This window comes from Dromiciops gliroides, chromosome 5 (genome assembly GCF_019393635.1).
Source record: "Dromiciops gliroides isolate mDroGli1 chromosome 5, mDroGli1.pri, whole genome shotgun sequence".
NCBI classification, from domain to species: domain Eukaryota; kingdom Metazoa; phylum Chordata; class Mammalia; order Microbiotheria; family Microbiotheriidae; genus Dromiciops; species Dromiciops gliroides.
The window spans coordinates 164,604,594-164,630,255 of record NC_057865.1 but is presented as its reverse complement, the minus strand read 5'-3'; the positions used below and the strand labels follow the sequence as shown (position 1 = coordinate 164,630,255).

General features: G+C 40.1%; 1 protein-coding gene across 3 annotated transcripts in view; it reads right to left on the bottom strand.

Annotated features, from left to right (window-relative positions):
• SEPHS1 (selenophosphate synthetase 1) overlaps positions 1-23,715 on the bottom strand; it is a 39,819-nt gene extending 16,104 nt beyond the window's left edge. The window contains exons 1-6 of one of the 3 annotated variants that reach the window (XM_043969110.1): positions 23,365-23,715; positions 20,002-20,271; positions 11,574-11,677; positions 6,657-6,764; positions 3,702-3,856; positions 1,110-1,200 (exon numbers count right to left, since the gene is read on the bottom strand). In XM_043969110.1, the coding sequence (XP_043825045.1) occupies positions 1,110-1,200; positions 3,702-3,856; positions 6,657-6,764; positions 11,574-11,677; positions 20,002-20,194 (651 nt within the window). In that variant the 5' untranslated portion in view covers positions 20,195-20,271; positions 23,365-23,715. Of the gene's footprint in view, positions 1-1,109; positions 1,201-3,701; positions 3,857-6,656; positions 6,765-11,573; positions 11,678-20,001; positions 20,272-21,537; positions 21,666-22,295; positions 22,449-23,364 lie in introns of those variants that run through there. The other 2 variants (XM_043969111.1, XM_043969112.1) reach the window with 2 other exon arrangements.
• Between the last annotated feature and the right edge of the window lie 1,947 nt (positions 23,716-25,662).

The following is a 25,662-nucleotide window of genomic DNA, read 5'->3' as shown; positions in this document are numbered from 1 at the left end:
AATATAGAGATGATGATACACGACAGCTAAGCTCTTATTTATCATCATGAATGAGGACAGGAAAAATGACAAATGAATGTTGCAGCCACAAGAGAATTCCTTGCTTTGCTTCTCCTGCCATGATATACCTTCTTGATGAATAACACAAAATTATTTATTTCTCTCTTTCAACTGTTTTTCAGGACTGATATGACTTCAGGTGACAGGTAAGGAAAATTAAAACTTTCAAGATGTGTGAGAATCTGCAATGATCTTATCAATCTGTGAGTTGTTACACCAATGAAAGAACAAATCTGAAATAAAGTATGGCTGTGGCTCAGTGGAAAAGTGACTCCAGAGAAATATCTTGGTGTTCTAAATTTATTCTCCACTAGCAGCTTACACATCAAATGCTCTTAGTTTACTAGCAGGGGGAGGGGGAGAAAGGACTAAAATGATAGATTGCCATCGGTCCTACCTCAGCCTCATACATAAAGGCCCAAGCTTACTGAATTTTAAAAATCTCACTACTTCTTGGTTGATATACAAGGTAGGTAGATACAAGATGCCCCTAAGATGACTAAAATACACACACACACACACACACACACACACACACACACACACACACACACACACACACTTTTGTCTATGAAATGTCTGTTTAAAACAATAGATGACACAGCAGGACTCTTTCTAATGGAATAAAAGAATATGGACAATTTCTAAGAGTTTGTTTTAACAGGGCTTAACCTACATTATCCTTTCTGTGCATAAAACAAACATATGACATTTAGAAGACCTGCTCAAAGCTGAAATGAATACTATGGAAAGTGCTTGCCTAACAGAGCATTTTCTTCCTTGATCTCCAAAATCAGTCATCTTATGGAAAGGAATCAGTATCCACTTAAACAACTACAGAGGCATCTGTGTATAAGCACAATGTAGCATATAGGAAATGAAGCAATATTTACATACACAATTACAATAAGAGTTTCACTGATATATTCATTCAAATTACTTCACATTTCCCCCTAATTTTCCCTGATCCCATATATCATGCTTACATTTTAATTTTTCACAAAATTACAAGTATAACTGCATATACACACACCTAGCAGTTTACTTACAATATCCAGCCACTGGTGCACGGCTACAGCTACTTGTGTTCCCAGGGGTTTTGTCAATACAAGCACATCTCCTGGCACTGCATTATCAGGCCTAAAAAAAGACCATTAAATCATTTAAAAAGTTCATTTCCATTAAGTGTATATATAGGTATGTGTACACATACACATACACATACACACACACATGCACAAGAATGATGGGAAATATTGCTACAAATACATTTTTTTACAAATATGTATGTGTGTGTTTGTATTCCCCCACTGCCCCGCTACATTTTAAACCATGTGTATTTACGACTTGATGTAGAAGACAAGGCAAGGCATTATTTATTTTTTTTTAAATTAGGAGTCAAGGACTCAGAAAATGACAAGCATCTAAACAAAGGCCAATCATCCACTGAGAAAACAGGTTCTTCCCATTTGGCTAGGTTTACAAGAAAAAAAAATCACTCAGTTCTGAGCCACATACTGGCACAACACAAAAGGCTATTTTTTTATTAATAAATGTGAAAAATTACTGCCTGTCCACGAGATCTTATTCAAATTAATTCAGATTTAGGGTTAGGGAAAGGAAAGGTTAGTAGGCAGTTTTCTTTAAAATTTGTTCTCAAATCAGTAAGATGTATTCCCTCAATCCTGATATATCTGTGTAGCCATATAAAATCCAGTGCATTTAGGGATTGTTTCACTGATACTATGTGTCTGTGAATTATAGAACACTCTAAATTAAGAACTAACATTATAGCTAATTCAAAGGTCAATGAAAATATGCACAGTGGGTGTAAACAGTAGCAGCATGTTACCAGTGACAACCTGCATTTGAAAAGTAGCATCAAATACTGGATCAAGGACATGCACGACCACGAGAGAAGGTGGGCCAGTGAGGTATTAAGAAAGACAGAATAGAGAATCAGTCTGAATGGTCTATTAAATACCCCCAATATACTCAAAGAACAAAAGGAAGTCTTCCAATGAATGGATAAATCCTCTCTGAAAGATTTATGGGGAATTATGGGCAGGAATTACATAGGAAGAAAAAGAATAGCCTGTACCTAGCATTCACAGGCAGCCTCAGCTCATTAGGATTTTGAATGCTTCAAAAAAATCACTGTCTACCAGAGGGGTCAGACTCATGGCCTACACTGGCTGAATCAGATTAAAATATTATTGGAAAATGTAACAAAATAAATAAAAGTGTGACCGCCTAATTATAGGTCCTTGCAGTAGTCACCTGATTTGTCTCCCTGCCTCAGTCTCTCCCCATTTCAGTTCATCCTAAAGCACAGGTCTGACCATGGCACCATGGCACCATATCACCCTCCCATCTCTATTCAACCAATTCCAGAGGCTCCCTATTACCTTCAGAATCAAATACAGAATCCTCTGTCTGGCTGTTAGAGCCCTTCATAACCTGCCCCCCCCCCTTTTGTTGGGGGGGAGGGTGCGGCAATTGGGGTTAAGTGACTTGCCCAGGGTCACGCGGCTAGTAAGTGTCAATCATCTGAGGCCGGATTTGAACTCAGGTACTCCTGACTCCAGGGCCGGTGCTCTATCTACTGTGCCACCTAGCTGCCCCCAACCTGGCCTCTTTTTGCCCTTTCCAGTCTTCTTATCCCTTTTTCCCCTCCACATTCTCTCTGACTCCATGGTATCAGCCTCCTTGCTGCTCCTCACATAAGACATTCCCCCTCTCCTGACTCCATGAATTTTCACTAACTGTGCCCCACGCCTGGAACTCTCTCCCTCCTTACCTCTGCCTTTTGGATTCTTCCAGGTCCCAGCTAAAATCTCATCTCTTATAAGAAGTTTTTTGTGATCCCCCCCACTTAATGCTAGCACCTTCATTCCAGTTTATTCTGTACTTACTGTTTGTGCAGTTGTTTTCATGTTATCTTCTCCATTAAAGCATGAGTTACTTGACAGTAGGGACTGCATTTTTAACCTTTTTTATATGGCCAGTGCTTAAGAGAGTGCCTGCTACTCTACTAGCAGGGAATTAATAAATTCTTGCAGATTTGCTCTCCATGATTCTTGATGGTCACCAGGAGAGTTAACTGCTATGGCAAAATACTTTTTGGTTATTCTTCCTTTATAACACATACTAAAATCAAATCGACATTCTGGTCTACGACATCTGCCGATTCAGGTATATATATTTTTTAAAAGTTACAAAAGCATGAGGCAGCTAGGTGGCCCAGGGGGTAAGACACTGGTTCTGGATTCAGGAGGAACAGAGTTCAAATCCAGACACTTGACACTTACTAGCTGTGTGACCCTGGGTAAGTCACTTAACCCTCATTGCCGCCCCCCCACCCAATCCTAAAGTTACAAAAGCAAAGTCTCCTGAGACATACATTTTAAACACAAATATGGATAGTGAAAAGCATAAAAATAAATTATTGACATAAAAACCAAGCTAAATCCTGAATTAGGAAATGTATCAAACAATGGTCCTAAGAAGAGCTTCTATTCTTTATGAAGAAGGGGCAGGGTAGCTTGTGATGACAAAGAATAACAAATATGCCAAGTGAGAATTGACATTAGAAGACAATTCTTGATTAAAGCTCAGGACTGCCACAAAAGTTAACTTACATGATAAACTCATTGGGCTGACAAACTGTTGTAGCCACTCCACCCAACACGATCCAGGGATTCAACACTGTTTGGCCACCAGTTACAGACGTTCCTGCTTCCTCGGCTGCATCTTTAAAACCCTGTATAATTAGGGGCATCACTTTGTCCCTTTCCTACAGATTAAAAGGGAACAAATTAAAAGTGAGTAAACACAGGGGGACAAAGAAATCTAGTGACAACTCCATTTCCTGAAGAAGCCAATCTATTGGTTCCAAGTTTCAGGTACAAAAAAAAATCACGAAGTCCCAAAGGTATTTCCTTCGAGTTCATTTAATAGGCAGAACGGTTAACACAAGCAAAAAATTATTACTTTTTAACCATTCTGTGAAATGTTAGAAGATGTTCTGGGTAACAATTTGTAGCACAGCTACATAGATAAAGCTGTATGGTAATAGGTTGTGGGTTTTTTCCCCAATCCTCCATATCATCCCTCACAATAGCTGAAAAATATTTTGAAAAGGAAAAAACTGAGCTGATTGGGTAATAGTTTTTGTTGTTGCTGCTGTTTTCTTATTTGGGGGAAGGGAAGAGGTGGCCAGGCCTATGCTTTCATGGTGCTGGGAGATCCTGCTGTAGAAATGCCTTCTATGCATGCAGAACAGCAGCTTGTCTCTAATTCAGCTTGAGAGCTAGTAGAGGTAGAGTTTTAAGTCAAAGCTGAAGATAAAACGAGGGGGATGTTGTAGAGAGGATTATTGTTCAGGCATAGAGGTTAGACTAGATAAGCCCCAAAGGCCCTTCTAAGTCAGACTCTAATTCATTCATCCTGCAAAAAGGGCCCACCCACTAAAAAAGTTAACCTGTCACTGACTTGGCTGCTGTTGTGGAAAGAGGTGTCAAAAAAATTAAAAACAAAACAAAACCGCATTCACATAAGACTATGTGGCTCTATGCAGACCATCTTTATTTTGGTCTTGGTTCCTCATACCTCACGTATTTCTTTCTTGTGAGGGAAATAAAAGGGCCAATCCCCAAACATACTTGAGTTCTGCTAAAGCAGAGAGTAGCCCCAATAGCTGTAGCTTTGAAGACTGTTCCTTAGAAACTCTGGCTCCTGATAACATAGAAACCACTGCCTTTAATACAAAAGGCAATCCAAGACTTTATGACACACTGGCTACAAAACTCAGGATGACATAAGAGCCCAGGAGAGGGTTGGACCAGCCCTAAGAATCCATACAAAGCCTAGTGGAGATCAACACTGAATCTAAAATCGAAAAGCCATTAATTAACCGTGTCATTGTGGGCAAGTCACTTTGTCCCTTTGTTCTGAATTTCCTCATCTGCAAAACAGGTAAAACAGAATTGCCCTACTTACCTGACAGGGCTGATGTAAGGGTAAAATTAGGTAAGAGATGTGATTGTTAGCTTTGTGGCCTTAGGCTAGTCACTGCACCTCCCCTGGGCCTCAGTTTCCTCATCTGTAAAATGATCAGGTTGGACTAGATGAGCTCTGAGGTTCCTTACAGCTCCAATATTCTATGGTTCTATAAACGTGCTTTGGCAAAGTAACTGTAACACATAACAATCCATGCAAAAAACATCAACGCAATAACAACTAAAGGTACTATGTGGGGTATACAGGGATGAATAAGATATGTCCCCTGCCTTGTCTTCTAGGAGAGAGAAGATGCACATAAAAAACTATAATTTAAAAAGCGCTATAGGAGTTCATAGGAAGAGAGGTCACTTCTAGCTGAGCAATAAGGAAATGCTTCATGGAGGAGACAACATCTGAATTCAGCAAGATTTGTACATGCAGGGGCAGCTAAGTAGCTCAGTGGATAGAGCACTGGCCCTGGATTCAGGAAGTCCTGAGTTCAAATTTGGCCTCAGACACTTGATGCTTACAAGCTGTGGGACCCAGGGCAAGTCACTTAACCCCAATTGCCTCACCAAAAAAAAAAAAAAAAGACTTGTATAGGCAAAGATCACTTATCATTAGTAAAGAATAAATAAATAATAAGTTTAAGGTAAGTAGCAGGTTGAATCCATACTATGAAAATCCTTGAAAGCCAGGTTAACAAATCTGGAGTTTAGACAAGGTGTAATATTGCTATTATTCTATATAATACATCAACTTCTTTAGGCAACGTGTGGTTTTAAACCCTAAGCCTTTATCATCAGGACCAAGCTATTCCTAAGACCTGCGACAATCCATCTTTCCCATGTTTCTAAAAGGTTTGAATTTTCTGAGACTATTTTAACTCAAATCCCTGCCTCAAAGTACACATCACAGGATGTTGAGCTAGGAGGAACCTTTGAGATCATCTAGTTCAGCCTGACAGTTCACAAATGAAAAAACTATGGCATGTGACAATTAAGAGATGTGCCCCAGGTGACATGTTAGTAAGCGGCAGGGCTGGGGCCTCAAGCCTAGGTCCACGACCTCAAAGACGTTTCTCAATCTTGCCTGGTACACAGGAGGAAAAACCTGTATATGTTCATCGATCAAGAGAAAAGGAAGGGCATTCCTCATCCAGGGGCCCCTAATTCCCAAGACCCCTCCCACCCAGCATAGCTCCAACCCTTTGTAGTAGCCCAGCCCCTACCTTCCCTGGATGGAAAAAGAGTGGGACGGGGGGCAGGTCAGAATCTCTCCTTTTGCTTTACTAATAAGAAAAGCATTTATTAAACACTAACTATGTGCCAGGCACTGGGCTAAGTGGCAGGGATACAAGCACGCCTCACAGACCTGTCCTCAAAGAGCTCACATTCTAAAAGGTGAGGCAGTGTGCACAGAAAAGCAGAGAAGCAGAATGTCAATGAAATCGGAGAATGCTAGAGGGGGAAGGGCTCACTGTCCTTATCTAGTTCAATCCCTTTACTCTAAAGATGAGGAAACTCAGCTCTACAGAGGTTTGGTGACTGGCCCAGAGTGACATGAGCTAGTTGAGTTAAGAGAACTCTTACCCTGTCGGTCATTTTATTACTAATTCCAAGGAGCATCAACATGTTGTCACATTCCGTGACACCCATGGCATAAAGGTCACTTAGAACATTAGCACAGGCTATCCGGCCCTGGGAAAACAAAAGAAGGAAAAAGTCAGCAGATTATCTAGAACAACATCTTCAGCACGAACCAGAGAACACTTTATAGCAGAGTCACCCAAAGATGGGGCATTCTGGGGCGGCAGTGACAACAGAAGTCATGGAGGCCGCCCAAGAGTTTACCTTCTGGGCTTCTCATTACACTGAAGTACCACTTTTTTCTCCCTCCCCCATCCAAGAGCTGCTTGGCCATTCATCCTTTTTTCAGTGCCTCTTGACTATTTCCATCCTGCTCCAGCCCTTTCACTTCCCTCCTCCTCTCCTGGATAAAGCATAGGAATGATGCTACCATCACTCCACCATCAGAATGGAAAACAGGATGGAAATACTATAATTTGGGGGGGAAGGAGGGGAGAGGGGAGAAAAGAGTCAACAGAAAAAGGATAACATGAGAAGGACGGGATAAAAATTTTTGACTACACCTCTCCCACAACAAACCTAAAAACAACCCCTTACCTTACTCAAACCATTGTTTACCCTAGTCAGGTAATGAATAATGTTGTCAAAACAGCTCATGTTTTGGGCTGGTAAATTTGGGAGCTTTAAAAAACAACACCCTTACTTTAAAAAAACTTAAATACCAAAAAAAAAAAAAAAAAGCATTTTCTAATACATAGAATAGAGGGCTGTATGTGAAACACTCGATCTCCATTTCATATTGCTTGCTTAAAAAAAAAGTTTAATAAATTCTACATCTTCCTTTAAAAACTCTCCTGCTTATCTGTGCTTCCTCCTTTTTTTATGCATTTAAAAAAATGTTTCAATATTCCTGTTCTGACACCATTATTGCCACCTCCCCATTCCAATTAAAAACAAAGAGAGAACAAAAATCACCCTTCTAACAAATAGACTAGCCCAGCCAAAGGAATACAAAGTGATCATGTCCAAAACTGTATTTCTTTCTGCCCTGAGAGTCCATAACTCTCTTTCAGCAGGTAAATATGCTTCATCACAGGTTCTCTGGAGACATGACTGCTCAGTGTTGTTGTCCTTGGTGTAATTTCTTCTCCTAGTTCTCCTTCCTTTACTCTGAATCACTTTCTACTACCCAGGATTCTCTGAAACAAATTATTTTACTATTTCTTATAGCTCAATAATATCCTGTTATGTTCATGTTCCATAATTTGCTCAGCTCTTTCCCAAATGATGGACAGCCTCTTAGATTCTAGTTCTTCTCTCCTTTTAATCCATTTTGGGGCTTTTTTCAAGGTTGTCTTTGAAATCAAAGGATAAGAAAACTATCTAGAAAACTTACAAAGGAGGGAAGGGGATTTAAAATGCCATTGAAAGAAAAGATTCTTTTCTGATGACAAAATAAAAAGAGTGACCAATTAACCTTCAAATCATCAGGAAAAGGATTCTTTAAAAGTCACAGAACACTTTATACTATGACTACAATAGTGGAAGGGAAAGACTTCAAAGCTCTGTTCAGTGGGATGCCAATCATGACTCCAGAGAATTGATGGTGAATGTTCATGTCCTGCCTCTTAGTGGCCAGTCAGGGGTACAAAATGAGGTAGACATATTGAGACAAAATATTGGAAAAATATAACACTTAGAGAAGTATTTTTAGAAAAAAAATTGCTACAGATCCTTGTTTATTTACTTTGAATTTTTAACATGCTATTCCCTAGGCTCAATCTAACAAGAGGATAAGGGAGTTTTTCTTTTGACAGTAGAATAGTCAAACATTAAAATATTCACTTACTGTTTAGTTGTGTCCCACTCTATGTCACCCCATGGACTTTCATTTTCTTGGTAGTGGTTTGCCATTTTTTTCTAAGTGGGTTCCCATTTTACAGATGAGGAACCGAGGCAAACAGTGTTTAGTGATTTTCCCAGGGTCACATAGCTAGTAAATGTCTGAGGATGGATGTGAACGCAGATCTTCAGGACTCTGGGCCTGGTGCTCTATCCACTGCACCACCTAGCTACCCCTAAATGCTTGCTTGGTACATCACTATATTTCTGTTAAGACATCAACTACAACAAAACTTTCCAAACTAACAGTGCAAAACAGCACACAAGACTACAAGTTTGCCTGCAGTCTAGGGCTGAAAGTTACTGCTTTATTTTGACACCAGCTGATGACATGACCATGTGCTTCCTAAAGTTCTTTTGACTATGGCTGGACCTGTGGTGAAAGGAAAGGGCCAAATCCCGGGATCTGTGAACATTCCCCTACTGTTCAAGACTGACATTGGAAGAGCAGCATCTCTGGGTACTGGTGTTTCTTCCTAATAAATGTATAGGTCTTTGAACCCTGGCATTTTTCATCCCTATCACAGTGCCTGGCACAGAGCAGGTGTTTATTTCTGAAATGAGCTTCTTGAAACAGAGAGTTGTAGTCACAGAAGCAGAAGGCAGAAACTCTTCTCACCAAACTCCATTCAAAAACTCTTTTGCCAAAAAAAAGGAGTAGACTGGACATCTTGGGAGACGATAGGCTTTTCCTGACCTTTGCTTCTCCTTCAGTAGAAGCAGAGAATGCTGAGGCTGCTTCAGAGTCCGAGATCCCCTTCTGGCCCTACTTCCTCTCTATGGTCCTGATGCCCTTGAGAAATGAGCTTGTAAGGAAGGTGAGGCAGAGGGAGGGAGGGCTTCTGTCTTTCTCTCTACCCTGCCCCTCCCCCGTCCCCACACGGGCTCTACTCTAAATAATTATAAGCCAAGTAAAGGCCTTCACCCAGAAAGAGTCACTGTAAGTTGGCCTATGATCAGCAGTGATTCTCTCAACCAGCAAGAGTAACTCTTTTCCTTAAAGGTTCGAGAATACACAACTATACGTGTTTCTTAAGTTTCAAGTGATGGCTGGAGGACAAAGAAATGACCAAAAAAATATGGAATTGATGCTAAGGAATCAATCCATTTTTTGATGAGATACGCAGGACCTCCACTTCTATTAGAGAACATTCAAGACTGGTCCTACTAAAGGTGCAGTAATATCTTACAAGAAAAAATCTAACCTGATTTCTTGTGGCACCAAACAACTGGAATCAATTAGAGAAAGGCTAAACAAACTGTGGCTAAAGAATGAAATGGAATATTATTGTTCAGTAAGAAATGATGAATATGGAGATTTCAGAGAAGTGTGAGACCTACAGGAATTGATGGAAAATGAAATAAGCAGAACCAAGAAACAATGACTATAATGGCTACAATGTAAATGGAAAGAACAAAACTGAATGCTTTATAATAATATGACCAAGATCATCCTCAAAGAAGAAAAAAGTAAATGCTGAAGTTCTTTCTCTTTTTTGCAGAGTAGTGGGGAGTGGAGGTAGGGACTATAGGTATAAAAAACTAGATATAACTTCCTTTCCTCTCCCTTGCTTTTTTTGTTTGTTTGTTTTTTGCGGGGCAATGGGGGTTAAGTGACTTGCCCAGGGTCACACAGCTAGTAAGTGTTAAGTGTCTGAGGCTGGATTTGAACTCAGGTACTCCTGAATCCAGGGCCAGCACTTTAACCACTGCGCCATCTAGCTGCCCCCCCCTCCATTGCTTTTAAACCCTCTCTAATCAGGCTTCTGATCTCATCATTCAAATGAAATATAGTTATAGACAGATCTGTAGATGGATTCCCTAGATCTATCTTATCTATTGTATCTATCTTTCCATTCACATGGCTGACACTCTTACCTATCAAAAATGCCCAGGCTACTAAAGGAACCCTCTTGTAGGTCTCCCTGCCTCAAGTCTCTTGCTGCTCCAGCCCATCTTCTAGTCATCTGCCAAAGTGGTTTTCCTCAAGTACTGGTCTGACCAGGTTACCTCCCCATCTCTGCCCCCAATCAATAAACTCCAGGGGCTTCCTAACATTCCCAGAATCAAATCTAAAATGCTGTTTGACATTTAAAGCCTTTCACAACTTGGCACCTTCCTCGCCTCCCAGTCTTCTTGAACTCTACTCTTCCCTCCACATCCCAGAATACAGCTTCACTGCCCTTCTTGCTGTTCCTCAAAAATGACAATGAATCTCCTGATTTCATGTATTTTCACTGGGTGTTCCCCTTGTCTGGAATGCGCTCCATCTTCATCTTTGCTTCCTGGCTTCCCTCAAGATGTAGTTACAACTCTAACTTCTAACGTAGGTCTTTTCTAGTCTCCTAATTGTTAGCACCTTCCCCTCTGAAACTGTCTTTGTATGCATGTGTGTATATCCTGTGTATGTATGCATACATGTATCTTAAGGGTTGGACCCGTTTTTTACTTTTTTGTATCCTCAGTGCCTAGCATAGCACCTGGCACATTGTAATAACTTAATAAATGCTCAGTGTACTCAATAAACGCTTGCTGACAGACTGACTCAGCTGATGCACTGGTTAGTTTGCTGACCTGGCATTTTTCCTCCTCTTTTTCTGATTACAATGGTTTGAATTTATTAGGAAATGAGAATGACATCTAAACAAAAGACAGCAATAAAAATTGGGAACTTAAGCCTAAAGTACAAGTGTGCTAATGCTTACTAGGGTCTAGTCAGGGTAACAGAGAGATTAAAAGAAAACCACACATATATTTCTCATTCATTGAAATAGTTAAAAATGAAAAAGTGTATGTGTGTGTGTAGCAAAATATACATAAAAGGCTAGGAATTTCCCAATTTTTACCTAATAAGTTTATCTTTCTATAATTTGTTGTTTGTTATCACATGTGAACAGTGGACACAATAAATTACTGTGATACGAAGTGCTTGTGGGTATATTGGGTACAACATAATTTGGATGTTTTTCTTTTAAAACAAATCCACTTGAAATACAGAAACTTATGGGCCAGACTCACCATCATGTAAGGATCATCCACAATAGGATAAATGTAATCTGTGGTCTGAACCAAAGAAAGACCACCATGTCTCAAAGGGATAACACAAGTGTCCATTCCAATGCCTGTAAAGAACAGAATTATCATCAACAGACCCCTCATAAAAAAGCAGTCCCTATCTCTTACAATTAGGTTCTGAATCAGAAGGAACTTATTTAATATTATACAGTGCCAAGAAAGCAATGTGTTTCTTATCAAAAAGCATAACTGAAGTAAATGTGAAACACAACCAGCTTCAGCAATATAACCAAAAAAGCATAAAAGAACCAAATGTCTACATACCATTACATTTTCATTTTTTTTACCATTATAAACGTAGTAGTCTAAATGAAAACTTAAGTTTAATGAAAATTCTTTCCATAAAACACTTGTGAATAACACAAGTATTTTGTAAAGTACTAATCTGTGTGATTCTTAACAATCTGTGTGATCCTTTCAATAAGAATGTCTTTAACATCCATTTGATATTAGACAATGGGACTGAAGTTGCTTAGTTTGCAACTGGAATTTTTTATACAGTATTCTATTTTCAGATCAATAAGTTTGCAAAGTATTTTACATAGAAAAACTTTTTCTTTGGGTCAGAAATATTACAAAAACAGAATGGGTTTATAATTTCTAAAGAACCATATATACATTTAGACATAACAACTGTTACTATTATTCTGATAACCACCTGGAAGTATTAGTAAGTGGCATTTCTATTAGTCTTGAAAGGAAAGAAACTCTTTTAAAAAAAATATTAAAACTCCCCTTCTAATAAATCAAACCTTCATTAATTCAGAGTCCAAAAACAGTAATATGATTTTACCTTACCATTTACTATGAAATGCTTTGATATGCAAATTAAGTATAAACATGTTCATAGGAAAATACTTAAGACTCAATAATAATAAGACACTTACATAGTGCTTTACAATTCATAAATTATGTGAAGTTGTTGTACAAGTATTAAACAAGTGCAGAGAGATGAGACTTTTCTGCTATCATAGAGCAGTCACAGAGGTATTAAGTGTTTGGAACTAGAACTGCAACCCAGATCTCTCAACCCCCAAGTTCAGTGTTTCCTTTCTACCACATGCCTCCCTAAGTAATAGATGACACTTACACAGAACTTTAAACCAATCAATAAATAAGTATTTATAAATTACCTACTGTGTGTGAGGCACTATTGTAGGCACTAAGGATACAAGTACAAAGAGTTAAACTTTGATCCCTACTCTCAATGAGTTTATATTTTATGGAGGACACAAGTATACAAATATACGTACAGCATAAACATAAAGGTAAACACACAGATTTGTTATTGTTGTTCAGTCAGGTCTGACTCTTTGTGACCCCATTTGAAGTTTTCTTGACAAAGATACTGGAGTGGTTTACATTTCCTTCTCCAGCTTATTTTACAAATGAGGAAACTGAGGCAACCAAGGTTACTTGCCCAGAGTGACACAAGTAATACGTGTCTGAGGCCATATTGAACTCAGATCTTCCTGACTCTACTAAGCTATATCTGGTGCTTTATCGACTAAGCTATCTAGCAGCCCTATACACATACACTTACACACAAATTACAAAGTAATTACATTTATCACTTTCACATCTCCACTTTCCCCATTGAGGTTTTGATATATCTTGGGTCAGCATAAGAAATTAAATGGGAATTTGGGGGAGTTTTGCAGAAGTCAAAGACATGTGAAAGCCAGCAGACAACACAAAGCTTATGACCAAATACTTATCCCTAATTTTACAATAAGGTACTGTAAACACCCGATAAAAGAAAAAGACAAAAATTCAGACTTCTTTTCTGGAATGAAGGGAGGGCCAAAACATTTTATGAGAATTTTCCAGATTGAGGAAATGCCCCACCCCAAGCCCCACAATGTGGAAGGAATAACTAACTATAAGTACAAAGTAATTAAATATAAGGTACTATGGGAGAGGACATTAGCAGTTTGGAGGAAGAGGAGGGGAATCGGGAAAGACTTAAGGCAAAAGTTGGTGACTGAGCTGCATCTTCAAGTAAGAAAGGGTCTCTATGAGATGGAAGTAGGAAAGGACTACACCCCTGGCAAGAGAGACACCTGTTGCAAAGACATGGTGAATAGAAGATGGAAAGTGTCCAAGGCAAGTGAGGAACAGAGCAAAAGTTTGGCAGATTCTCAGGTTTGAATGATAAACTGGAGCCAAATAGTAAGGGCTTTAAAACCTAAATAGAGGAGTTTAAATCTTAAGGTCTACAACTTTAAACAATAAAAACTGATTTAGAAACATCCCATTTGATCCTCATCAAAACTCTGGGAGACAGATACTACAGGTATTTCTATTCTTATTTTACAGATGAGGAAACTGTAGCTGGCCACAAAGCTGGTAAGTATCAGAGGCTTGAAAGCCAACTGTTTAAACATTTAGAGGTATGTATTAAGATACAGTTGATATTAACTCTAAATAATTCTAACCTATTCATGAGGTAATATGACTCAGTGAAAAAAGCATTGCATTTGAAATCCAAAAATGTGACAGAGCTGACTCTAGCCCACTTATCAGCAAGATAAATGTGGGCAATCTTTATGAACTTTATTTTTCTCATCTGTAAAATGGGGATATGTACCTACCAAGATGTCATGAGGACATTTTTGTCAAATGTATCAAATGCTATGTAAGTCTGGTTTTTTATTTTCTAATTAGGTTCAAAAAGCTACTGTAGGTATTTCTAAGTTAATATAACTACATTTCTTTTTTAAAATTTTAGCCCTTTTACAAATTCTGACAGGTCTTTACTTAGTTTTGGTAAAAGTTATAATACATTTTTAACAGGATAGTTCTTAGCATAAACACACACACATTCTAGTCTCCTATGTAATTTTTAAATAATGCAGTCAAGTAAAGGCTCTCAAAATTACAGTGAGATATAAAAGAAAAAATCAATTAAAAAAACCTTCTAGAATCAGGATTCCAAACTAAACAAAGATAAATAAATCCTGAATCAAATACTTAAAATATTCCCATACTACAATTTATATTTAAAATACAGAACTTGAGGAGGCCAAAGAGATAGATAAACAGGCCATCTACAAACTTAAAAGTCTGGACAAAAACGATAGTTTTACTCATCTATCTGAATGAGTATCTGGATAATGCCATAAACAACTAAACTTCATACATACATACACACACATATGTGACATATATTTATATATAAATAATGTAAAATATGTATATATATTTAAAATATAACTTGGTCCTAGCACTAGTTTCTTGTGTGGGTAATTTTTCACTTCTTTTTCCATCACCACAAATCCAAAATAGAAACAAGTCTATCAAGAACCATACATCCCAGGGAAACAGTCTCTCTTATTCAGCAAAGCAGAAAGGTCAGGGCATCATTCGGTAGTGCAACTGAGATTTTCGTTTCAGAAATAGTAGGGTTATTAGTGCCATGGATTAGATCGTTTCACTAGTAATCAGTTTTTTATTGTATTCAGACAAATATGCTTGCAATAATTCAAGGAATCACTCGAATAGCATGTTCCCCAAATTTCAGAAGAGACTTTATCTTATAAGGGCTAAAATTCTAGCTGGTCTGTCTAAAATCTCTAACGAGTGGTTGCCAATAAATTATAAGCTTTAGCAAGAGTTAGACTTTTAAGCATTTATTAAGGAGAATAAGAATTTGGTAAAGAGAAAGAGAAAGGCCTAGATTCCTCTATCTATTAAAGGGAGAGAGCATTCCTAGCTCCGCTCTCCACCAGAGTCCACAGGAAAGAGAGTGAGTCAGAGCACCAGCCTCCCCCTTCTTCCTCCCACAAGCCAATGTCACTTCCTGACACCAAAGAAAAGACGCATGGTCTTGCCCTCAAAGACCTTCACCTCATGGCAGAGCTTTTCTACAGTAAGTCTCCAGCAGGTGGCATCATTCCAATCGTTACAATCTTATGGAAAAAATAAAGTGGCATATTGACTAGAGCACTGGCCAGGGAGTCAGAAAGAACTGAGTTTGAATCTTGCCTCTGACCTTTGTCTCTTTGGGCCTTAGTTTCTTATCTGTAAAATGGAGATAACATCAATGGAAATCTATGATCTTATAGAGTTAGATCATATATAGATATAGACAAAACTATGATCTATAATTTGCAATATATATAAATGTGAGCCGTAATCTTAATAAAAAGCGTTCCCAGTGCCCATGTCAGTGTAAACATATAGTGTAACTGTCAGGAGGACAGGAGCCACATCTTCTGAATAGTATCTAAAGTCTCTAACTCATTTGGATGCTTTCTAATTGAACAAAAAGACATTTTGGAAATAAATTCCTATCTGCTTCAGGAAAGTAAAATGTACTCTTTTTTCTTCTCTTGAATATTTTTTTCATAAATTCATAAGATCTTAGAGTTTAAAAAACCCCATAAAGCTCCAACCCCTATTCAAAACAAGAAATCCCCCTAATTATATTCCTAACATGGGGTCATCCCAGTCTCCACTTGAAAACTTCCACAGGCCAGAAACTCAGTATCGGAGGCAGCCCAAGCAATTCTGAAACTGTTTCAATCATTCAGTCTCAATTTTCTCAGGCATCATATGAGGATAATAATACCCACTGTGAGTGGCAGCATGTCCAAGTGTCTAGAAAGCTGACCTGCCTCAGAAAGACCCAGTTCAAGTCCACTCAGCCAAACACTAGATATGTGAGGCGGGGCAGGTCTCTTAACCACTCAGTGCCCCAGGCAACTGTCTAAAACCATAAATGTCAGAAGATTGGGAGAAGTTCCTCACTCAAAGGCCCTGACACTGAAAAGGTTAAGTAAAAAGAAAGCAAAACAAAAATCTCTAGTACCTAGCTTACTGAGTTGTTGTGAGGATCAAATTCTTTAGTTTTCCTTGGGATTAAGCCTAACTGCCTCTCAGAAACTTCTATCCATCAGTTCTAGTTCTTCTTGCAGGGCCAAACAGAAATTTAACAGTTCTCTAAGATGATATCTTTAAATACTCAAAGACAGATAATATATCCATCCCTCAGTCCTCCCTTTGGTAGACTGAACATCGGCATTTTCTTCAACTCAGCTTTGGACGGAACTATAGTTAAAAGATTATAGAAAGAGCTACCAAAGAGTAACTGTTGAATTTATTAGTTTTCAAGTATAAACCAAAGAACTTTATACATGATATATATGTAAACACATTATCTGATTTATACTTTTAGTCAAAGTTTTGATTTGTTAACAATGTCCAAGCTCCAGAAGCTTCCTTAGTCTCCTATTTTTAAAAGTCTATTATAATACAGGAATATCTTTTACTGTTTGATTAGATGTATCTGAAAGATACTGAAGTATCTGAAAGTGAATTAGGAATCCCAGGTATTCTGACAAGGATAAAAAAGGAGCAAGCAGCTAGTGTTGTTTGCAATTAATTCTTTTAGAACTGGACCTCTTTAATCTAATTTTTAATTTAATTTAAGTTCAATACCTGCCAAGGATTTGTGTATCTGCCTACCTCTCTGCTCTAAAACACCTAAAACAATAATCTCAAAGGGAGGGCTGTACCCCCAGGTTTCACTCATTTGTTTTTAAACCCAGTCATAGGATTCACTTTGTAAATTATTTTCAAAAACAGATTCCAAAAGTAATAAGGCATAGTTTTTCATGGACTCACCCCCTCAATTAAAAGGGAGTCCTATTACATTTTTAAAAGTAACCCTGAGTCTTAATCTCAAAACTCTTTACAGAGGCATGTAATGAATTACCACCTTCACTAATATCATTAATTTTTTTTTTTTTTTGTGAGGCAATTGGGGTTAAGTGACTTGCCTAGGGTCACACAGCTAGTAATTGTTAAGTGTCTGGGACTGGATTTGAACTCAGGTCCTCCTGAATCCAGGGCTGGTGCTCTATCTACTGTGCCACCTAGCTGCCCCAATATCATTATATTCTACATGTGGACAGCTTGTAACAAGTCCAGGATGACTTGATGAATTTAACATGACAGAACAAAATAAAATTTGAATGTCATGATACCCAGACCTTTTCTTTGAATCCTAACTGCAATATACAGGGGAGTAGAGGAAAACATCAGTTCTCTAGAACCTTCTACACAACTGAGGATTTATCTAGTCACTTACACCTGCTTATTATTTTAACCATGTTGAGTGCTGATCTTTATAAAATGTATGGTACTTCTCAGTCCTCTTAAACGAGCAGAGTAAAGCCCTCACACACACACATGCTATCTTTCCCTGATTACTGTTGCTGTTCCAAACATAGGTTTAAGGCGTCATTGTGAGCACTGGACTTGGAATCAAAAGGCCTGGCTCTCCCATTTAAAGCCCTGTGAGCATTGGCAAGTTCCTTTACTCTAGAAGCATTAGTTTCCTCTATACAAGCCGGAGAATAACACTTGAACTATTTGTCTCACTCGGTTGTGAATAAAGAAAGTACTTTATAAAAGTTAAAGCGATACATTAATGTAAACTATTATTTTGGAGTTACAATTGCTATTACTCTACAGTGAAGTGATACTATCAGGGTCTCCAGAGGTATATAAGGCTATTTGCTGGGATGCTAAATTGTCCCAGACAGCTAGTTTTTAGTGAATGCTTTAAATAGCTCATAGATTTAAAAGTCAAAGAACTCTTAGAGACCTAATTTTTCTGAACCTCCCTCAGAATCAGGCTATTAAATTCTCAGTGTTTTTAACTGGTAGTGGGTTTGGAAGGTAAACAACTCATATTACAATTGCATGTGAAGTAAGAGTCAAGAGGTTCCAAGTAGTGGGCCACAAAGAGGAAAGGGAACAAGCATTTATATAGCACTTTCAATGTAAGGGGCCCTTCTATGAATAAAATGAATGAGATTTAGGGCATGGGTTTTGATGCAATTATTTTGCCTACTCAGAGGTCACTTTCTGTGACAGTTATTTTTTGGTTTCAGATCAGAGTTTGTGGATTAAATGAAGTGAAGCCAAAGTTATTTTCTTTTTTTTTCAAAGTTATTTTCAAAACAAAGAACTTAAAATTTTCCCCCTTGAAGCTAAAGAATATAATTAAACATTAACACATCTAGTAATTACCTTTTATATTTAACTAAGTGGTTTATTTCCTCTACCAGTTTATTAAACAACTTGCTAGACCTAGTCTTCATGTTTCCATACAAACATCTTACTCTTGCCTCTTCTCTGACTCATGATATAACTTTTTTGTTTTGTTTTTTCGTGTTTTTTTTTTTTTTTTCAGGGCAATGAGGGTTAAGTGACTTGCCCAGGGTCACGCAGCTAGTAAGTGTAAAGTGTCTGAGGCCGGATTTGAACTCAGGTCCCCCTGAATCCAGGGCCGGTGCTTTATCCACTGTGCCACCTAGTTGTCCCCATGATATAACTTAAATTCTATTCTTTTAATTTGAAGCACCCTGTATGTGCTGAGTCAAATGACTGTAATAAAGATATTAAAGCAAAAAAAAAAAATCCCATAATACTAGACAAAGTGTGTAACAAAGGAGGTAAGTTCATACTGGAACCATAACATGTACAAATTCTCAGGATTCAGGTCATACTCCCAGAATTCGAACTGACCATTTGCTTGTACTGTGTTCTTATCAACATAGTAAAGCAAAACCTTTATTAACCAGAACTCAAGACTGGAAATTCTTTCTATGCTTTTTAGAAAAGAGAGACACATCCTATGACAACTGGTTAATGCCAGGAATTAGGAAAGGAAAAAAAATATTTTGAGGTGCTATACTAGGATCGATACAGAGAACTGGGGCTGCCTCACAGAATGCTTCACATCATAACATCCACTGATGTTCAGAATAACTCTCCGTGACCCCCCGCCCAACAGTAGGATCCTCATAGAAATATTAACTGTAAAACAATAAACGTACCGAGGCAGGAAGGTAAATTCATACACTTTGTCGGGTTTGAATCAGATGGCCTCTGAGGTCCTTTTTAACACTAACATTCTATGGCTCTCAGCAACAAGGATAAAGTGAGGAAAAGGGGGTGGGATTCAGGGAAATGTTGCTTGGTATGTAGTCAAACAGAAAATTTAAATACTTAAATCCATCTGGAGAATTCTATTTAATGGAAGGTTTCACTGTCATAAATGAGCTCTTACCATAAAATAGCAGGAGTACCTCAGTCACATACTATATTTCCAAAATTATTTGATTATACCCTAGGTTGTCATTCAAGACTTTTTCCTAGCACTGAACAAGTTATAATTCTTTGACACATTTAATTGTGGATTCCTATTTGGATCATTTTTGTTTGGATAAAATAATCTGCAAGGGAATACAGTAAAGATGCTAGAATTAGGACAGAAGAAAAGAAAAATCCTAGTTATAGCTGGATTTGTCCATAGACATACTATTGAAATATCAAGGTAAAGATATGGTTTACATACCTAGCCTTGGCATAACTGCTCCCAAAAACTGTTCATCTTCCTGGAAGTGATTCTCTTGTAAGGATTCCAGCAACTTCTGTAGGACATCTTGTGGTACCTTGCAGCCTGTGCCCTTCAGTTCAGTGAATCTGGTTAGCCGGAAACTCTTGTCCAATTCGTAACTTTCTGGGTTAAAGGATTCCCGAACAGACATGGCTCTTAGGCACACACACTCACGGTTTAGTCTTTTTTCCCCCCTCCTCTAGTCTGTTGGTTTCTTGCTTGGTCCACCTATATGCAAATCACAAAAAGGCAACATTAGAATATCATCTAATATCTTTCAAGTAAAGAGACTACAAAATAGAAAAAAAAAGTAACTGCCCCCTCTCCCAGGGCAATCCATAAAAGACTCATTTCAAGTGATTTAAAGTCAGTTGATAATTGTACTATACATCAATATTCTTTACATTGACTGTTTTATGAACCACAACAATAAAGATACATCTCCAAAAGTTGGGGGGATGGGCAAGTCTTTCTCTCCTCTCTCTCTCTCTCTCTCTCTCTCTCTCTCTCTCTCTCTCTCTCTCAATACAGAACCCATAGAGCTCATCTAAAGGAGAGTACACGATGCCGAAAGCATTATTATATTATAGTATAGGGTCAAAACAGAAAAAAGATGATATAAAAGGAACTGGAGACTATATCGGGCTTATTTCATGTAAGTCCTTTCCTGAAAAATAGGTCCCAAAGATCCTCAAAACACCTAAAATTAGAAAAATTTAAAAAAAAACAACAACACTGTCAGACACAGTAGCTGGCAACTAAGTTCTTGGCAAAAAAAAAGTAACTTTTGTGGTAAACCTTTTTGACAAGGCTGCAAACACTCATAGAGAGGTAACAAGGCCTGTTAGAAAACCCATGGAAAAGATATTAATGCAAATTCATTTGATGAAATTCTCTATAATGCCAAAATCTAATTTTAGAAGAAAATGCTTTTACTCTGAGTCAGAGATATACAACACAATCCAAAACTAATAAGAGTTCCCACTGAAGTGTACAACTTTCAAATGGGAGTGCCTGTTTTACATAGTACAACAAAGTTGTACACCATGGTTGTACTACTGTAGATTTTTTAAAAAATGAACTCCCATTTCCTAGATAGCAAATAAGCTATCACTGAAGCATCACTGACAAAGCACCTTAGATATCCTTTAATATTGTTATCAAACTAATCACCAGCACTTAATGTGCTTTCTAGTGCCAGAGGCTACTCCAACAGGCCTTTTTAGATTTTAAGTCTTCTGAGTTAGAGCAAAACCCAAAATTCAGCTCTTGGGTTTAACAAACCTTCAGGACTGATTTTTTTCTTTTAATTTAATAGGGTGTGGAATTACATAGGCAACTCAAGTTTTAGAGTCACTTTCCCCTACAAAATTTCGGATTAAGAACATAATTTCCATTTTCAGCAAGTGTTTTTCCTCCCCTGGTAGGCATACCATTTATTGAAAACACATCGTATAAAGCCTAAGCATGGGCAGTAATCCAAGCCTTAGTTACCAAAAAAACGTGTCTGGGATGAGCAATGATTTCAGTTTCAAACTTCTGGTTGTAGCACAAGGCCTATACCACAGGATAAAAAACAACCTGTCAGAAAAAAACATATATATGGGGTGATATTCTACCATTATAGCAAAAGTCAGATGTTGTGTAGAGTTTGGTGATTTATAAGAAAATACTTAAATACAGATTTGATTCAAGGGTTAAAAAAACAAGATCCTTTCCGTAGAAAAATCACAGCAAAAGCATACGGACAAATCGATATATTTTCTCATTTTCTAACCCCGGTGCGGTGGGGAACGCAGAAAGAGACCGATTTTGATTACCGGCATTTACACGTCACTTCTCATGATTTAAGAGGAAAAAGTTAAGAACGTAAATAATGGCAGGAGTAACTCGAAGTTCAGGAGTTCTCCCATTCAAACTTGAAGAACACGAAACTCGAGAGAAGCAATGGGGGGGGAGGGGCAGGAAATTCCTATTTTTTGGCTGGAGACTGGAAGAGACCAGGGAAGGGTCAGGGAAATGGGCAATTACGGGGGCGGTGGAGGTGAAAGTCAATTTGCTTAACAAGAGGCTACACCTCCTCCCGCTTCCCCCGCCCCCAGATGTTTACTATACTTTAAAACAATGACATGAATATGCAGGGACCAAGTTTAACCCCTTCCTCCACACAGGTTTAAGGGTTTTAAAAGTACTAGGTGGGAGGGAGGGAGGAAGGCGCACCGAGCCCGCGGCCGCTGCCGCGACCTACCTACCCGCGAGCCCCGGGAAATAAACAATGGAGCAGACACCACCACGCGGGGGCGAGGCGGCGGCGGACCCGCGGACCCGCTGTCCACGCGGCCGCAGGACCGCGACTCGGAGACACCTTAAATGCCAAGCCGATGCCTTTAAAGGCAAATCAGGCCTCGGCCGTAGCCGGCGCTCTTTGTGCGGCCGGCGCGGGCGGGGGGAGCCGGCGCGGGCGGGGGGAGCCGGCGCTTTCCACTGGGACATCCTCCCCCCGCCCCCACGGCGGGAACACCCCTATGCCCCCCCCCTCAGCCGCCAATGGGGAGGGAGCGCGCGCCAGGGGCGATCCTAGCTCCCCCCTCCTCCCCAGTGCCATTGCTCCGTAGTGCAGGGGGAGGAGAGGTGCGAAGGGACTTTTTTTGGGGGGACCAGGTAACAAGAGCAAGTGTCAGGCAGGGGACGGAGTTAACCCTTTGTGGGCTTCCAGAAGGGGCGGAGAGGAGGTGGCTGTGTGAGAGTGAGCGAGTGTTGGGAAGGAAGGTTGGGGGTGGGGGGGAAGGCGGTGGAACGGGAGGCGCCCGGGAGCCGCGCGCGCCGCACTCCCCGGGACGCCGGAGCAGGATTCCCTTAGCGGCGCGCGCACGCGGACGCGCGGGAGTCGCGAGCTGCAGCGGCCAAACAAAAATGTCGGCGGGTGAAAAAATTAACCCGTGAGCTGCCGCCGCCGCCGCCGCCGCCCTCCCCCCCCAACACACCCCTCCCCTCCCTTGTTCCCTCCCTCGCTCGCTCGCTCGCTCGCTCCCTCCCTCCCTCCTTCCTTCCCCAGCTCAGAGCGGCTGCTGGTGGTGGCAGCGGCGGAGGCGGCAGCTACGGAGCGGGCGGTGCTTCTTTTTTAAAGCGGCCCCAACCACCCCACACTCCGGCCCCCCGCGCCAAGCTGGGCTCTAGCGGGCCAGCGGTGCACGTCTCCCTGCCGGTCCGGGGCCCGACGGAGCAGGGGATTTGCAAAGGGAGCTACGGGGCTTATTGATGAATATTCCCCTTTAAGCCAGGCGTGTCTCTCCCCCCCCTCCCCCCCAGTCAGGCTCTTACCGGTTCGCTTTTCGCCCTCCTCCTCCTCCTGAAAACGGGACTCCCGGCCGTTCCCACAATGCACCGGGCGCAGCCGGGGCTCCCTTAAGCGTCGCCTGAATAAAAATGCCGCTCCAGGCTGCTGGGAGGCCGTGGAGGAGGGGGGTGGGGGGGTGGGGGTGAACCCCAGACCCGCACCTGGGTGCCTCGCTGGATCCTCGGTTCTTCACTCCCTGGGTCCCCGGCTCAGAAACGGGGCTGCCAAAGGCATGCTGAGCACAAGGTGTGAGGGTCCTTTAAGGGCTGGCTACCTCCCTTTAAGGGGCGGTAGGGGCAGGAGACCTCGGAGCTGTTCGGTGGCGTGCGTGCGGCTCGGGGAAAGGGAGGGGGGGGGGAATGCCTAACCCTGAGCCATGCAATGATTGGTCTCGGGGGAGCGGGAGGAGGATTGGGGGGTGGGGGGGGGCGTTTGCAAACTCCTGGTGCCACAGGCATCCGTTGCACGATGCAAAGGGATTGGTTTCAAAAGTTGAGAGTTGTATTGGCACGGACAGATGGACTCGCCGCGCACGGGGCTTCTGGTCGACCTAGACTCGGACGCGGTCCAGGGCTAGGGAGAATTCTCCCCTACTTATCCGCGCTGAAGCGCGATACGTGGGGCACGTTCCTCTTACCTGCTCCAGCGCGCTTCCTTTACTCAACTACAAAACCACGGAGGAAGCACACGGTTTTAAAAAAAAAACGTTTTCTTTTTCTTTTTCTTATTAAGTGTTTAAAATAAGGGTGACAGAAAAACGGTTTCTGACACAGTTAAGGAATTTGAAACGTAAGCGATTGGTTGATTTGAAAATCATCTCCCTCTTATCTTATAATTTTGAACCGCGGTGATAAACTCTCTTGAAATATAAAGATCTCTAGAAAACTTTTTTGATTATTTTAATAAGCGGCGTTGGACGTGCAAAGATTAAGATTTGCAAGGCATTAATTCTGTTGCCCGGAGGTTCATTATAGGCGTATTAATAACCTTCATTTTAATATTCTTTGAGATGGATGAGGGAAATCCTATGAAAGCTTGAAACTTAGACTATTTTATTCCTGATTAAGTAATAGATATTTTATTTCATTTTCTAAGGCTTCTTTTAGAGGGAGAATGATAACAAGGAACAATTGTCCCTAAGCCTTGGAAGAAGGTGGAGGAAAATTGGGCATCCAGAAATTCAGCGCTTTCTAAGTGTTTTGTTAGGGATGATTTTTGGCCTCTGACTATATTTCATATTACGTTAGGGTTTGTGGGTTCCATAGATGCCCTTCCATTGGCCACTCTCCACATTCCTTTTTAGTTACTTTCTGAAGTTCAAAACCGAGGTAGATGCCATATACTCACTTGAACCCTTTCTTGTTTCCAATAAATGATGGAGCCTTAATGGTCTGTAATTCCATATTGTAATGGTTGTTATTAATAGCTCATACCTAGGGATTTAAGGTTTGTAAAATACATGGTATACATGTTGTTGTTCATTGGTGTCCATCTCTTCCGGACCACGTGATTTATACTGCCCATGAGATTTTTGTGGCAAAGATATTGAATTTATTTGCCATTTCCTTCTCCAGTGGATTAAGGCAAACAGATTAAGGGATTTGCCTAGGGTCACTGGGCTAGTACGTGTCTGAGGCCAGATTTGAACTCAGGTCTTCTTAACTCCAGACCCAGCTCTTTATCCACTGACCCCATTTGGGGTGTTCTTGGTAAAGAAACTGGAATGGTTTGCCATTTCCTTCTCCAGTTCATTTTACAGATGAAGAAACTGAAACTAACAAGGTTAAATGACTTGTCCAGGGTCACACAGCTAGTATCTGAAGACAGATTTGAACCCAGTTCCTCCTGAGTCTATCAATTCCACCTAGCTGCCCCTGGAGTTAGAAAACCTGGGTTCAAATATTGGCCCAGCTTTTCAGTTTCTGTGTAACCTTGATAAGGCATATAACTCTGTGCCTTAATTCCTTTGAAGGAGTTGGATTAGATTACTTTGTCACTCAACTTTGAATCTAACAAAAACATTTGAATGAAAAATAAGTGGCCAAGCGAAAACCATTTTTTAACTTAATTTCTTTACTTCATTTTGTAAACTTAAGTCAGGGTTTTCCAAACTAATTTGATGATGGACCACTGGGGGACTTGAAAAAGTGTTAACTTGACTCCTGGTATATAATACCCATAGGATAAAATATGGAAGAAAAATCAAGGATCAAAGGACTTGGAGGGGAACAGAGGTCACCTTGTCCAACCTCATCATTTTCCAGATGAGGAACCAGATCTAG